The sequence below is a fragment of the Antrostomus carolinensis genome, unplaced genomic scaffold (genome assembly GCF_000700745.2).
Source record: "Antrostomus carolinensis isolate BGI_N321 unplaced genomic scaffold, ASM70074v2 scaffold30557, whole genome shotgun sequence".
NCBI lineage: Eukaryota > Metazoa > Chordata > Aves > Caprimulgiformes > Caprimulgidae > Antrostomus > Antrostomus carolinensis.
Window position 1 is genome coordinate 1 of NW_010325914.1, and position 13,562 is coordinate 13,562.

General features: G+C 41.2%; 1 protein-coding gene across 1 annotated transcript; it reads right to left on the minus strand.

Annotated features, from left to right (window-relative positions):
- Nucleotides 1-623: 623 nt before the first annotated feature.
- Nucleotides 624-10,608, minus strand: LOC104527638 (msx2-interacting protein-like). The gene is made up of 8 exons (XM_010171410.2): nt 10,576-10,608; nt 9,731-9,768; nt 8,839-8,999; nt 7,332-7,532; nt 5,727-5,878; nt 3,009-3,129; nt 1,950-2,063; nt 624-703 (listed from the first exon to the last, which is right to left on the minus strand). Exons 1-6 carry the CDS (start codon nt 10,606-10,608, stop codon nt 3,076-3,078), a joined length of 639 nt encoding a protein of 212 aa, XP_010169712.2. The 3' UTR covers nt 624-703; nt 1,950-2,063; nt 3,009-3,075.
- Nucleotides 10,609-13,562: the final 2,954 nt, after the last annotated feature.

The window sequence follows — 13,562 nt, forward strand, 5'->3', positions numbered from 1 at the left end:
TTTATTATTATTATAAATAATTATTTTTTTTTAAAGTATTATTATTATAAATCTGTTCCAAGGAAGGAGCTGCCATCCCCAGAGCAGACTGCACTCTTGGGTTGCTGTACCCCATGACTACGGCGCACAAGCCATCACCGATTGCCTTGGGCAGGTGAAGAGCCTGGACATCAGCACGGAGCAGCTGAAATGCAGGGATGTGTTATGATCCCAGAGGAACTCACACCTTCAAATTGCACTTTTCTAACACAAAAACCGATTAAAAATTTGCCTTGGATTGGGGTGAATGAGGTAGTAACACGGACACCAACACTCAGGAGCTCAGAGAGACAAGTTCAGTGAAACAAACGGCAGAATACTGGAAAAAGCTTTTCTAAGTAACAATTCAAACACCCTGACATCTTGATAAGCCGAGTAGAGGGGAAAAAATAAGTTTAAGCCTTTAATATCTGGGACACACACATCCCACTAAGCATTCCTTTGGCCTGGCAGTCTGCAAATGCCAGTTTTGAAGGGGTTAAGGCCTAAATACAATTTGTTTCTCTATTTTTTTGGTTGTTTGGTTTGTTTTGGAGGTCATTCTGCACACCTTAATTTTATTCCCACCGATTTTCCTCCCCTTGGTCTCTTTTACAGCTGCTTGTGCATATTCAATCTCATTGTAGAGAACCAGGGCCATGCCTTTTAAGCGGTCAAACACCACCTGTAAAAAACAAAAAAACAAAACAAAAACCAAATAAGAGCCTCATCCACAGGACTTTTAATGTCAGTCCCAACAAAATCCTACAGTCAGGAGGATAACCAGTAAGAAAATTATTTTTAGCAAGGTAAATTTCCAGGCTTTTCTGATGAGGCTTATTGTAATGAAGAGACAATAAAAGGACACGGGACTGCTTTGAATTGTGGATATTGTGGCTTGAGGTATATTATGCCTTTATTTTGTTTTTCTGTATTTTACTTTTAATTTTTTATTTTTTTTTTTTCTTTGGTGACTTGAGTTTTGGAGTTTCTCTTTGTTTACTTTTAGGTTTGTTTTTTTTTTTAAAAAAAAAAAATTGCCAATGTGTTTTAGGGGGGAAAAAAGGTAAAGGGAACATTTAATCCCAAAATGGAACCAGTTTTTGTTAATCACAGTCAGCAGTACCACTCGTCAGTTGCTAAATGCCCAATTTCCAAATATCAGCTTCTTTTAGCAACATCAACTTATTATTCAAGCAACAACAGCTACAATAAAGAATGGCAAAGCTGCAACACAAACCCACAAAAAATCCTTTAAGGAGGCAAGACCCTGATCCTGCAAAGATTTGCACGTCTTGCTTAACTTTAAGCACATCAATATCCAACAGAAATACATGGGGCAACTCACAGGCTTAAGTTTAAGCACGTGCGTAAATCTCTAGCACAGACCCACAGCGGGGCAGGGAACACGCTCCCGCTGTGGGATAAGGGTATGTGGCACCATCATTGGCTTTCTCTCTTTTTTCACATATTTTTTGTCAGTGTGACTATCCTAAATGCTTTTAAAAAGTCTTTTTTTTTTTTTGGTCTGATGAAAAAAAAATAAGAATTAGTTACGTCTAATTATGTAATTAGCATGCACGAGTGTAACTATGTAATTAAACTGGTGCTCCTCCAATGTTAGCCTTGATTGTTGGGGAGAGACTGTACTGCACAAGAGCAACAAATATGTTTCCAATACTCATTATCTCGGCTCATTCAAAATAGATTTGGGGGGTTTTTTTATGTTTTCAAAACACCAGAAGCGACTGCTCTACATCTCAAATCAAGAGGATGCAAAACTACAGAGCCCTGTCAGTCAAATTATACCCCCAGAGAGAATTTTTCTACCTGAGTTATAAAGCCCTGGACAGTTGGGGTTGAAAGGACAGGATGGGAAGAAAAGAAGACAGTAAACAACTTCAAACCACACGTCAAAGCTTCTCACCTACCTTTACCACAGGCCCGTATCGGCAGAAATGTCGAGTTAAATACTGATCCGTAACGTTTGTAGAAAGCCCATCTAACCACACGCAGTTTGTAGGCATGCTCTTTCCAAAACCCAGCTGGACACAAAAGGGTAAAACTTCCATCAGTTATTAATTCACAAGAGTTAAACTAAATGAACAGAGCAGGGCTAATTAAAGAGTTATTTGAAGAAAGTTTGTCATTACGATGGATTTTTCTAAAATTAGCATCTTGCGCAGGTGCAAGTATGGCAAAAAAAAAATATAATCAAATAGCAATTAATAAGATCTCCAGGGAGATCTTCTAGCAGCTTTCCAGTACCTGAAGGGGCTACAAGAAAGCTGGGGAAGGACTTTTCATAAGGGCAGTTAATGACAAAACAAGGGGAAATGGCTTTAAGCTGAAAGAGGGGAGGTTTAGATGAGATATTAGGAAGAAGTTCTTCACTGTGAGGGTGGTCAGACACTGGAACAGGTTGGCCAGAGAAGCTGTGGCTGCTCCTCCCTGGAAGTGTTCTCGGCCAGGGTGGATGAGGCTTTGAGCAACCTGGTCTAGTGGAAGGTGTCCCTGCTGCTGGCAGGGGGGTTGGAACTGGATGAGCTTTAAGGTCCCTTCCAACCCAAACCATTCTATGATTCTATAATGAAAATAATTCTGCACACTTAAACAAATCCAGTGTTTAACAACATTTGTTTCTTCTACAATTTGATTGCAGCTGAAGTGACAGGTTGACAGCTCTGGGGACTGACAGCCTGTGTTTTGTCATCAGGACCAGTACAGCTTCCCAGCACAGCCGTGCCAGACATGGACCTTCAAGGCCAGGGAATGTCAGTCTCCAAATCTACTCAATCCTGGGGCTCCTTGCTGAGACAGCCAACAAAAATATGCTGATTAATCCCAGTGATGGTTGAAATTATCACTCTAATCTGGCCTACTCTTTAAAAAAACATACTTCCATAAATTATACTGCTGCAAAATATCCTATGATGGTGTCATTAAATGTAACAAGGAGAAGGATACAGACCAGGGGAGGATTTCTTTACCTTGAGCCGGTTATTTCCAAGATATTCCCCATCCATTTTCTTAATTGCTTTACACACACTGGCAATATCACAGTACTGCAGGAATCTGAGGAACGCCGTTCACTTTCTTAATGTCAATATCCTGGGGAAAAAACAAACCAAACCAAACCAAAACAGAACAAAACAGAACAATCCAGAGTCAGTGACAGGCCGAAAAGGACATTCAACAGGGTCAGTTAGATCTAAATGGACTTTTGTTTGAGAGGGATACATGGCACAACAAGTGCTGTTTAATTAGTGTTTTCTTCAGAGAGCAGATTTAAGCAACAGTAGAGGGTTAAAAACTTCACTGTTGTGTTGTATCTCATTGAATGGCAAAAGCAAATCCTTACAGATGCAGGGAAAGCTCTTCATAAAGCAGATTTAAAATTCAACCTCGCAGAAGTAAGCCTGACCCGATCAACAAACAGTAGCTTTAGTTTGTTAATATTCTGTCAAGAAGAGACAATTCAGAATCAAAGAAATACAGATTAATTTTCACTTGCAGAGGCTCAAAAGAAAACAACCTGCTCTGATCTTCATTTCTCAGCCAAGAGGGGGTTTTTTTTTCCCCAATTAAATATGACCCTCCTAGAAGCAGAAAGTGATGCTGGACTCGTCTCTGGAACCATCTTGGCACTGATATGGCAAAGGTCAAAAAAAACCCCTCATCTTCTGGCACTGCTGGTATTTGATCCCAAGGAATCAAAGACTCATTCAAAAAGTAAATGCAGTCACCAAAAAAAAATTTAAAAAAGCTACAAAACCCTAATAAAGGCCGATTTTAATCAATTTAGAAAACCCAGCAAGCTTGGAGTTGACATTTGGTATCTGGTTAACATTCCAGCTCAGCACTCGTACTGGCAAATGTATGGAAAGCCTCTGAACAACTCATGATATGATGATTCATTCCGAGCTGAAAATAGAAGGTGGAGTGTTTTGTTGTATTTGTTTAAATAGCACAAGTTTCCTTTGTGAGCTACGTGCCAATGCCAGCACTCAAATCTAAGCACAAATGTTCCAACATCCAAGACAGGCTAATTTCATGGTTAATACATTTAGGGACAAGGTAGAAGTTTGATATGGTCTCACCCAAGAGCTTTTTATCTGGGAAAAAGAGAAGTAAACAGGGAGATTTACACAACTATTAAACTTCTATAGCCCTGGCCTAGTGATTGAAGTGGAACACTAACAGAGGACCACGCTGCCAAGAGTCTGAAGTAGCACTATTGCAACCGTGGCAAATTATACCTGACCACTCATCTTGGGCCACAGCAATTCCTTCTGACAAGCAAATAAAGTATCATGATTTTGCTCATTATCCACCAGAAAGGTTATAAAACTGGTCCCTTTTGCACCTGAGCTTGTAAGTTTTCGTGGAAATTGCGCAAGGCAGCACTGTTGGGCAGTTCTGCCCGATTAATAACGTTGGCAGGACGGCAGTATTTCACAGAAAAGCCAATTTATAAGACAGTGAACTACTACTGATAAACATCTTTATCAGGACAGCTCTGCTGGTAGAACATCAGAAAAGGGTTTAAGCCACAGACACCGTGTGAATTCATAAATCAGAGTTGATGTCAAGGACACAGCAGAGGCTGGATGCACAAGAGCTGCCAGACATGGTGAAATGTAAATTTTCTATCTGTCCACATCCTATATGGAAGCACACCTCCTCCTCCTCCTTCTGGGGGGAAGTACCTATGGGGTTCCTGGGATGCATGACTGATACCTCAACGGTTATAAAGATATTTCAGAGCAGAATAAATAAGGTACAAGATGTTCCTCAGCAGCCACAGCTACCAAAAGGATATTGTCAAGTGATCATATAAAATAAACCAGCAGTGCTGAAGTCCAGGTTGTATTAATTAAACTGACTGTGGATAGTTACTCTGCTTTTCTGGAAAATTTCTCTTAAATTCAGTATTAATAGGAGGAGAGAAGAGAGAGAGGAGAGAGAGGAGAGAGAGGAGAGAGAGGAGAGAGAGGAGAGAGAGGAGAGAGAGGAGAGAGAGGAGAGAGAGGAGAGAGAGGAGAGAGAGGAGAGAGAGGAGAGAGAGGAGAGAGAGGAGAGAGAGGAGAGAGAGGAGAGAGAGGAGAGAGAGGAGAGAGAGGAGAGAGAGGAGAGAGAGGAGAGAGAGGAGAGAGAGGAGAGAGGGATGACTGCTGCTCTATCTCATTCAGATGCACCTGCACAGCTGAAAACCCAAATCCCACGTGTGCCACCACTAATCCAGCTGCTCCTCACCTCTGCAGTCAGGGCACAGACTGGGAGAGCTGATGGCTACTTCCACATGCAGCAATTAAACTTTTTGTTTTAGAAATCAAGAGGAAACTGAGAATTCACAGACTTGTACTGATTCAATGTGAAAATAACACCAAGTGTGTTTACACCCCAAATACTGAGACAGGCTTTTCTGCAAACACACTGAGATAGCAGAAGACCCATTTCTGGTCAATGTTCCTTGGGTTGTTTCTACTGCTAAGTTACCCCCTCAATATATGTGAGCCAAGATTTCACTCTAAATGCAAAGAAAACCTTTCAGGTATAATCCAGCAAGATGAATGACTCAGATTATTATATAAATCCTGAATTATCTGTCATCAACACCAGGATTTACCCACTGCTGGTAGCATTTCACAGGTCTGCACAGAAAGAAGGGGCAGTGACACCCTGTAGAGCAGGGGGAATTCACGTACCACTATTCCACCAAAGCGCTGAAAGATGTTGCGAAGGTCGTGGTAGGTGGTTGTCTTCTCCAGGTTGCCAATGAAGAGAGTTCTTGTTGCTTTGGGGTGAAACTCATCTATCCGTTCATCCAAAGGACGAAATTCATTCTCACTTTCTGTTTCTAGAAGTAAAAAGAGAAGAGGAAATCTGTAACACCCAGAGGTGTTTTTCATGTGGGTTCAGTTCATGGTGATTTGTTTGTTCAAGGCTATTTCCTGACGGGGAGATACGATCTGAATGAGAGTAACCAACGTCTTTGACAAAGATACTCAGCACTGCACTCGTGGATTGTTATTTATTGTGCAGTTTGAAATCTGTGTCACGTCACTGGGTGAGTGCTGAGGAATCTGAGCATCCTCAGGTGAAAGGCAGCTGCGTTCTCCAACTGCTTCTCTAGAAATTTACTCTTTTAATGCTTGAATTCAAATAAGGCTTCGTTGTACTTGGGGAACAGCACATGGAAGAAGATTGTTTTCACAAATCAATTTTTAAACAAGCAGTCGAAGTACAGACTGAAAACTGAACCATCTGCTCAAGGCTAGCACTGGTTGGTCACAGAATCATAGAATCACAGGCTGGTTTGGGTTGGAAGGGACCTTAAAGATCATCCAGTTCCACCCCCCCTGCCAGCAGCAGGGACACCTTCCACTAGACCAGGTTGCTCAAAGCCTCATCCACCCTGGCCTTCAACACTTCCAGGGAGGAGCAGCCACAGCTTCTCTGGCCAACCTGGGACACTGTCTCACCACCCTCACAGTGAAGAACTTCTTCCTAATATCTCATCTAAACCTTCCCTCTTTCAGTTTAAACCCATTTCCCCTTGTTTTGTCATTAACTGCCCTTATGAAAAGTCCTTCCCCAGCTTTCTTGTAGCCCCTTCAGGTACTGGGAGGCCACTAGAAGGTCTCCCCGGAGCCTTCTCTTCTCCAGGCTGAACAGCCCCAACTCTCTCAGCCTGTCCTCACAGCAGAGCTGCTCCAGCCCTCGCATCATCCTGGTGGCCTCCTCTGGACTCGTTCTAACAGGTCCATGTCCCTCTTGTGTTGGGGGCTCCAGAACTGGACGCAGTACTCAAGGTGGGGCCTTACAAGAGTGGAGTACAGGGGCAGAATCACCTCCCTCGACCTGCTGCCCACGTTTCTCTTGATGCTTGGTCATTCGGGCGATGCTGCCTGAGCCTCAAAACTGCAGCCATCGTTAGCTGTTTTAATTAAAAGCAGACAAACCAAGCCTGTGAGGACTCAGCACTATGCTTACACCACCCACTGGCTTCTGCTCCGCTGAGACATGGAAGATGAGATTGATTCTACCAGCAGCCAGCAAATCCCACTGCTTGAGAGGATGGCAGGTTTCTGTCTCTGAGGTTTAAGACTGGAACTCCCTCTATTTGACTTAAGAGCACCTACTCTTCTTGCTCTGGAATTTATTCTGGTATATTTCCCAGTTTCTTTAAATTATGTTTCTGCAGAAAAGCAGTTTTAACATTTCTTACTCCTCTGCTGCCTCTTTCCAACAGCCTGTGAATTATGCCCAGAGCGGCCACACATCCAGTGCAAGAAGAGCATAGACCTTACCTGGTCCTATCCAGGCTGTGACTTCAATCTGCATGCCAAAGAAAAGTTTTCCTTTCGAGGCATTTAGTGCTTTTTCCTGGTCCTCCTGCTGTCGGAAGAACACCAGTCCATACCGTTCCTCAGAAGCCCCGTGGATCTGCACCGACGTCACCTTCCCGTACTTCTTAAATTCGTGGAAAAGTCCATCTTTAAGGCTTGTATCTAAACCAACAAATTAACATTAGTACAATAAAAACATATATATATTTTTTTTACCAATTTAATAACACCATAAAAGACATAAAGAAACCTGATTTTCCTTCTGAAATGTGACTTCACCCCATTTAACCTGAATCTGAGTGTGGACAAAAGTGCCTTTTTGATCTGGGATGTTAATTTTGCCAATGAGAAAAGCTTCTGGTTGATCCTTCGATTTGCCTTGATTTTTAAACCCAAGAAACTACACACGCAGGATTTTACATCGCTAAAGCTGGCAGAGTATAATTATTACTGCTAAGAGACACCTAATTCAAGATGAAGAAGAAATAAACAGTGTTACTTCATTAATAACCCCACACAGACACTGCGTAGAGCAGTTTTCCAAAGCTGGGATGAGGCACCTGGAACGCAGATCAAAGTTACACACCATTCAGTTCAGTCAATTCAAAAAGATTCAGCAGATTTTGCAAAATCTGACTCACAACCACATAATCTGCTGGGGATCTGTGGGGTATTTACCTCAGCATCACGTCACTTCAAGGAATAGTACAGAAATAAAATCTATAGAAATAATAATATTAACATTGTGAGGTATGTTGCTCACCAAGTTATTTTTTAATTCATATTAAAGAATTCAAAACTTAATTCAAAATAGTTTTTAATTAATAAAATAATTTTTAATTATTCTTTTAATTCAGCCAGTGCCTTTGTATCCATGATTTATGTTACAACTGTTTTACAAATCATCCCGTCCTCATTTTTCTGTGGGATGGATCTCTCCTGGATTGAGCAAAGGGAACAGAGAGTGATCACCTGCACTCCTCAGTGACTGCTTTCTTGCATTATTTACCACACTATTCAACACCGTGACGAATACACTCCTGGGTGTTTTACAGCATTCAACATTACAAAAGAAAACCCTGAATTTTTTTATATTAAAAAACAGGGTGAGAATAAATACTCCAAGTTTTAAGTGAAAAATTTAGAGTCGCTTCCATTTTTTTCCCCAAGGAAATCCAACGTGACTGTTTCCAGGCACTAGTTCCAGTAGCTCTAAGTGCTCAAGCCCAGGGACTCCAGCGAGGGACCTGCAGGATTTCTCACAGATGGTCACTAATTAAGCAATTTTCCCACCGTCACAGAAGAACCGAGGCAGAAGCAGAGAGAGAATCTCATCCTGGGAGACAGCACGTGGCTGCCGTGTCAAAGACCTGACAAAGGTTATTTAACCAGTCTCTAACCTGCTTCTTATTCCTTTTTTTTAGTTGTTTTTTTTTCCCCTTGTTTTGCTTTTCCCAAGTGAATTTACCTGTTGAGCGCACTGGAAGATTTTGAACCTTGATCCCAAAACTTTTCCTGGGTTCATCTTTCTCCAGAGATGGAAGCAGCTGGGACGCGGGCGCTGGGACGGCTGTCGACTGAACTGACCGTGCCGGGGACTCGTCGCTCGAGCTGCTGCTGGAGTCACTGCTAGAAATGACATGAAGGTAAGGAGATGAGTGCAAAGTGATCACAGGACACGAGGATTTTAATTAAATAGCAAACCCAGAGGTTTTTCTTCATCTATAGACCTTCCTCTCTCCTTTGCCTGATGCAGAAAATCCTGTTTCCGTAACACAGTTCAGTTTTACACAGGAATTTAGTGTCATTCTACAAATATTCTCCTACAAAGACCTCAGAGGAGACAGGCAGGGAAAAGAGTACGGGTAAAATGTCAGCTAGATCCTGTTACGCACTGTGACAACGGCAGAGGTTTAATTAAGTGTAATACAACGTTCCATCGGCTTAGGAGCTGCGTGGGAAGACTGGAGAAATACAGAGAAGGGCACACAGGTCTGCTGGAGCCTGAAAATCCCTCCCATGTACCCACAAAAGAAATATTCTCATGCTCTCAGGTGGTGCTGTCAATCCCAGAGTCACCCTGGAATTTTCCTTATTGCCTCTTGTGTTATCTTTAAAAAAAAGGATCCTCCCTCTGATGATATGAAAATCTCGTGGGAGAAAATCAGGGTGACAACTGCTCGGGAATAACCTGGGTGGACAGTGGATGAACCAGCAAACACTATTTACAGGCTCAGCCTCAACAGGCAACTTCAGGGTATAAAGAATTCAGCCCCAAGAATGTCTTTTATAAACAATAATTACAGCAGAAGAGGATTTGCATATTAGATGATAGAGGGGAGTCAATCTAGTCCATCGACTCTCGACGGTGCAGATCGTTAGAGGCTTCGCAAGGAGACTGAGAAATACAGAGAATAATGTTATTAAAGCTTGCCCAGTGGGGACACGTCATCTTCTTCAGTGGCTGATTCCTTCCCCGAGGCACCAGGGCTTAGAACATGGCTAAAAATAATTTTGTCTGACATAACCCTGGAGACTCTCATTCTCCATTACACCAAGCAGCCTGCTAAAAAAATTCTGCTGAATTTTAACTCGGGAGGCTGGAGGGGGGAGATCTGCCACGTACAAAAATAACTCCCATCGGTTTTAAAGCTGCTGCTTTCGATTCATTTTTTTTCCTGTTCCTCTCCATATTGCCTCAGAAATGATAAATGAGTTTATCTTTTTTGTATCTTAAATTATTTCACAGGCTTCTTCTAGTCCTTCTTTACATTAAATTGTTTAATTTTTCCCAGTCTTTTCTCAGGGAAACCATGTCAGGCTTCTAATGGTGATTTGATTTTGTGACCTCTTTTACCACACTCCTTTTTTGCAAGTGTACTGTTTCTATAATGCCAGGGTAGCAGCAAGAGAGTAATTTTTCTTAAAACATGCCAGAAAACTCTTGTGGTTTTTTTTTTCCTGAACCTCTTGGTGTAACAAAGAGCTAAAAACACATTTCTCCAAGTCCCCAGGCTCTGTCCCCTTTATATTTGGAGGCGCAGAAGAGTGGGCAATCTCTGTCCCAAAATACTTACAATCAAAGGAGGATATAAAAAACACAACCAGACCAAACCAAACCAAACCAAACCAAACCAAACCAAAACAAAAAGGTCAAAAATGCAGAAGTCATAATAAACATGAGAAACTCTCCTCCCAGTCTCACCCTCTCATTACAACCCTCCCGACCAGTCGCCATCGAGCCGCTTCACGTTGGGTGTCTTTCCCACACACTCTCCTCCTACTCCTCCGTCCGTGGAGGAGGAAGTTCAGTGTCACTTTGGGAGAGGAGAGAAAATAAAGCCATGCCAGAAAGGGAGAGAAAACCAGAGCCCTTCCTCCTGCCCTGCTCTGCTGAGACGGGCTCTGCCAAGGGGCAGCCACACCGAACCACCCAACCTCTTATTTCATATAAAATAACATTTCCCTTTCCCATCTGGTGAATTTCCTACACCCAGACACCCATTCACAACCTCATTTTTCTCCTGAATTCATAAACTGTCTCTCTTTTAACCACACCTGCATTTGTACAACCTGTTTTCGTGCCCTCTTCATTAATAAACTATTTAATTGCTGAAAGCGAAGCACGCTGCAATCCACTCTTCATCTTTTGCCCATTTATCCCATTCCTCCTGCTTCCTGCTCTTCTAACTCTGGCAGTGCTGGATCCACCTCAAATCCTCCTTAAATTCCAAATTCTTCTCTAGAGAATTTTGGGAAAAGAAGGATAAATTCAGCCCCACATGACCAGGCCTTCAGTAGTCTCAAGGGGTAACATCAGCAATCGCCTACTATGATGAAATAAACTGGCAAAGAATAAAGAAACTTCTTTTAATCCACAAATATAGTCAGAAAATGTGTGTGGAGAGAAGCTGAAAATAATTCCCAAGCTGACAGCAGAACCACGTGGTTCCCCAGTCCCCAGGGAAGGCTAAAATAAGATTTTAGGGCTGTAACAAACCTCTGCCCCGTACACATTTTTATTTTCCCTTCTCACATCTTGATACTCAATATTATGATCAACTACGTGCTTCCTACAGCATCATAAATATTCTGCTTTGCTAAAATTGTAGCTTTTAAATAAGAGGCAGTGTTGAATTTCTATTTAAGGAGTGCTTTAAAATGGGAACAGGCTATTTTTAGCTTTTTTTTTTTTTTAATGAGGATGTTTAAAATATGGAATTGACTTAAAATCAGAGTATTCCACTGGGAAAAAGGAGATAATCCCTGGGTAACACTGTAAGACTTCCAAGAGATGAACCAGCAGCTTAACAGGTTGATAAATTCTACAATAAGAGTTTGAATGTCACACAACTTTGGGGAAACAAGGATAATATCAATAATTTCCACTTCTCCAGGGTGTTTCAGGGATACGTGACCCTCAGCAAATCAAAGATTTTTTTTTTTTTGAGATGTTTCCAGGAAAAAAATTAAAAATAAAAATAATTTCCTGACTCTGTTTTTAGAAATGAGAAAAAAAAATTGGTAGTAAGAACAATTCCCCTTTCTTTAGGGAAAGCCTCATCACTTTTCCAACTGAATAAATGTGGAGATAATAATTCAAAAGTAAGTCAAAGGTTTTCTGTTTTATGAATAGGAGAATGATGGAAGAGTTAATTATAGCTGCTGTGTCATGCAGTTATAGCACAGTGCAGAATCAAAATAAAGCATCTGACAGTGAATTCTGTGGAGTCTTCAAGCAGAAAAAAAACCCAGAACTCCTTTTCAACCACCCCAGAGTTAAAAATATACAAAATATACAAAATATACCAAACTAAAGCGTGGAAGCTGCACGAGGGTATGTTCCCAGAACATGAAAATGAGAATATGGCTTTTCTTTTACCCTGGGAGTAATTTTGAAAACAAGAGTCCTTTGCCAATTTGCACAAAGTTATTAAAAATTCTTCTTGCAAAATTAATTTTAGGAAAAAAAACAAGCTAGGGAAATTTTCACCTGGGAATAGAAGAGATATTAAATCAACAGCTCTGATATCCTGCTTCTGGAAAGTGTTTCAAGTCATCAATAGGTTTTAGGGCAGGTCAAAAATAGTGTAAAGAAAATGACTTTATAACTTCATTTTGAGTTTCCTCTAAAGAGTTTTAATACCCAGGATGATTTTTTTCCAGCAGCAGAGCCGTGCTCTGGCACAAAGCCTTTTCCCAACACGGGAAAACCTGCTCTTCAACATCCATGTAAACTCAGCGGAGCAGAATGCCAGCACGCAGAAAAACTCATCTCCTGAGCTGTCACAACACAGAGAGGCAGCCTGTGCTGGGAACTGGCTTTTTTAAACATCTCAGCTTTACAGCTTCACTTGCCTCTTGGGTGATTTGCAGGTTGGTTTTTTTTTTTCTTTTATGAAGAAGTAGAAGTTTTTTTTTAACCAGGATGGGTTTCAGATGTTCTTTTGTCCAGCTCAGATAGCTTTAAAAATCAGTTTCACTTCATTGTGGCATCACAGCAATGTAGAATAGAGATTTTTTTTAAAATTTTATTTTAATTGTTGGCAAAATCAGATGGAAAACTTGAGCTATAAATGAGATTGTTCTTCCTTTAATAAGAAGGTGGACACGCAATCCTTCTCCTACACGTGCACTTTACTACAAGCATAGTTTACAAGCCCTTTTAAAATATTTATCTGCCTTCTATAATTGCCCACAGCGTTTTACAAGTCTATAGGATGCGTGTGTTCTTACTCACAGCATTAATCTATGTATCTGTTTTCTATTAATCAAGATAAAATCTCTTCATAATCCAGTCTACGTTTTATCCGTATGGGCTGAGTCTCAAAGACTCAACATTTAAGAATCTAGCAATGGGGGTTGAGATCACAAAAATAAGCCTCAAATATATCCCTGGTTTCAGTATACTGCAGCTGATTTAGCACAGAGAATTTTCCTTTTCTCCCTTATAACTGCAAAAAAAATGACATTTTCAATCCTGGTGTGCAAATTCTATACAACCAGCCCTCATTTCCACAGGACTGTCGTGTTTCCAAGTAATTGCATTTTGCACCTCTGGTAACTGAGTATGAACCAGTCCATTTATGTATGAAAAATGAAAGCACTTGAGTGAAGAATACAAAGTGAGCTGTTCTCTTTGTTCCCCAGCAAAAAAAGAGATAAAAGAGAGACTCCAAACCAGTCGGTGTA

What these genes read in the sequence shown, in the direction of transcription:
- LOC104527638 (XM_010171410.2), bottom strand. Translation starts at nt 10,608, where the DNA reads ATGGCGACTGGTCGGGAGGGTTGTAATGAGAGG. An exon ending in AACGATCTGCACCGTCGAGA is followed by an intron (nt 9,000 to 9,730) that starts GTCGATGGACTA and finishes TGTCATTTCTAG; the next exon opens with CAGTGACTCCAGCAGCAGCT. An exon ending in AGCGCTTTGGTGGAATAGTG is followed by an intron (nt 3,130 to 5,726) that starts GTACGTGAATTC and finishes TTTTTTCCCCAG; the next exon opens with GATATTGACATTAAGAAAGT.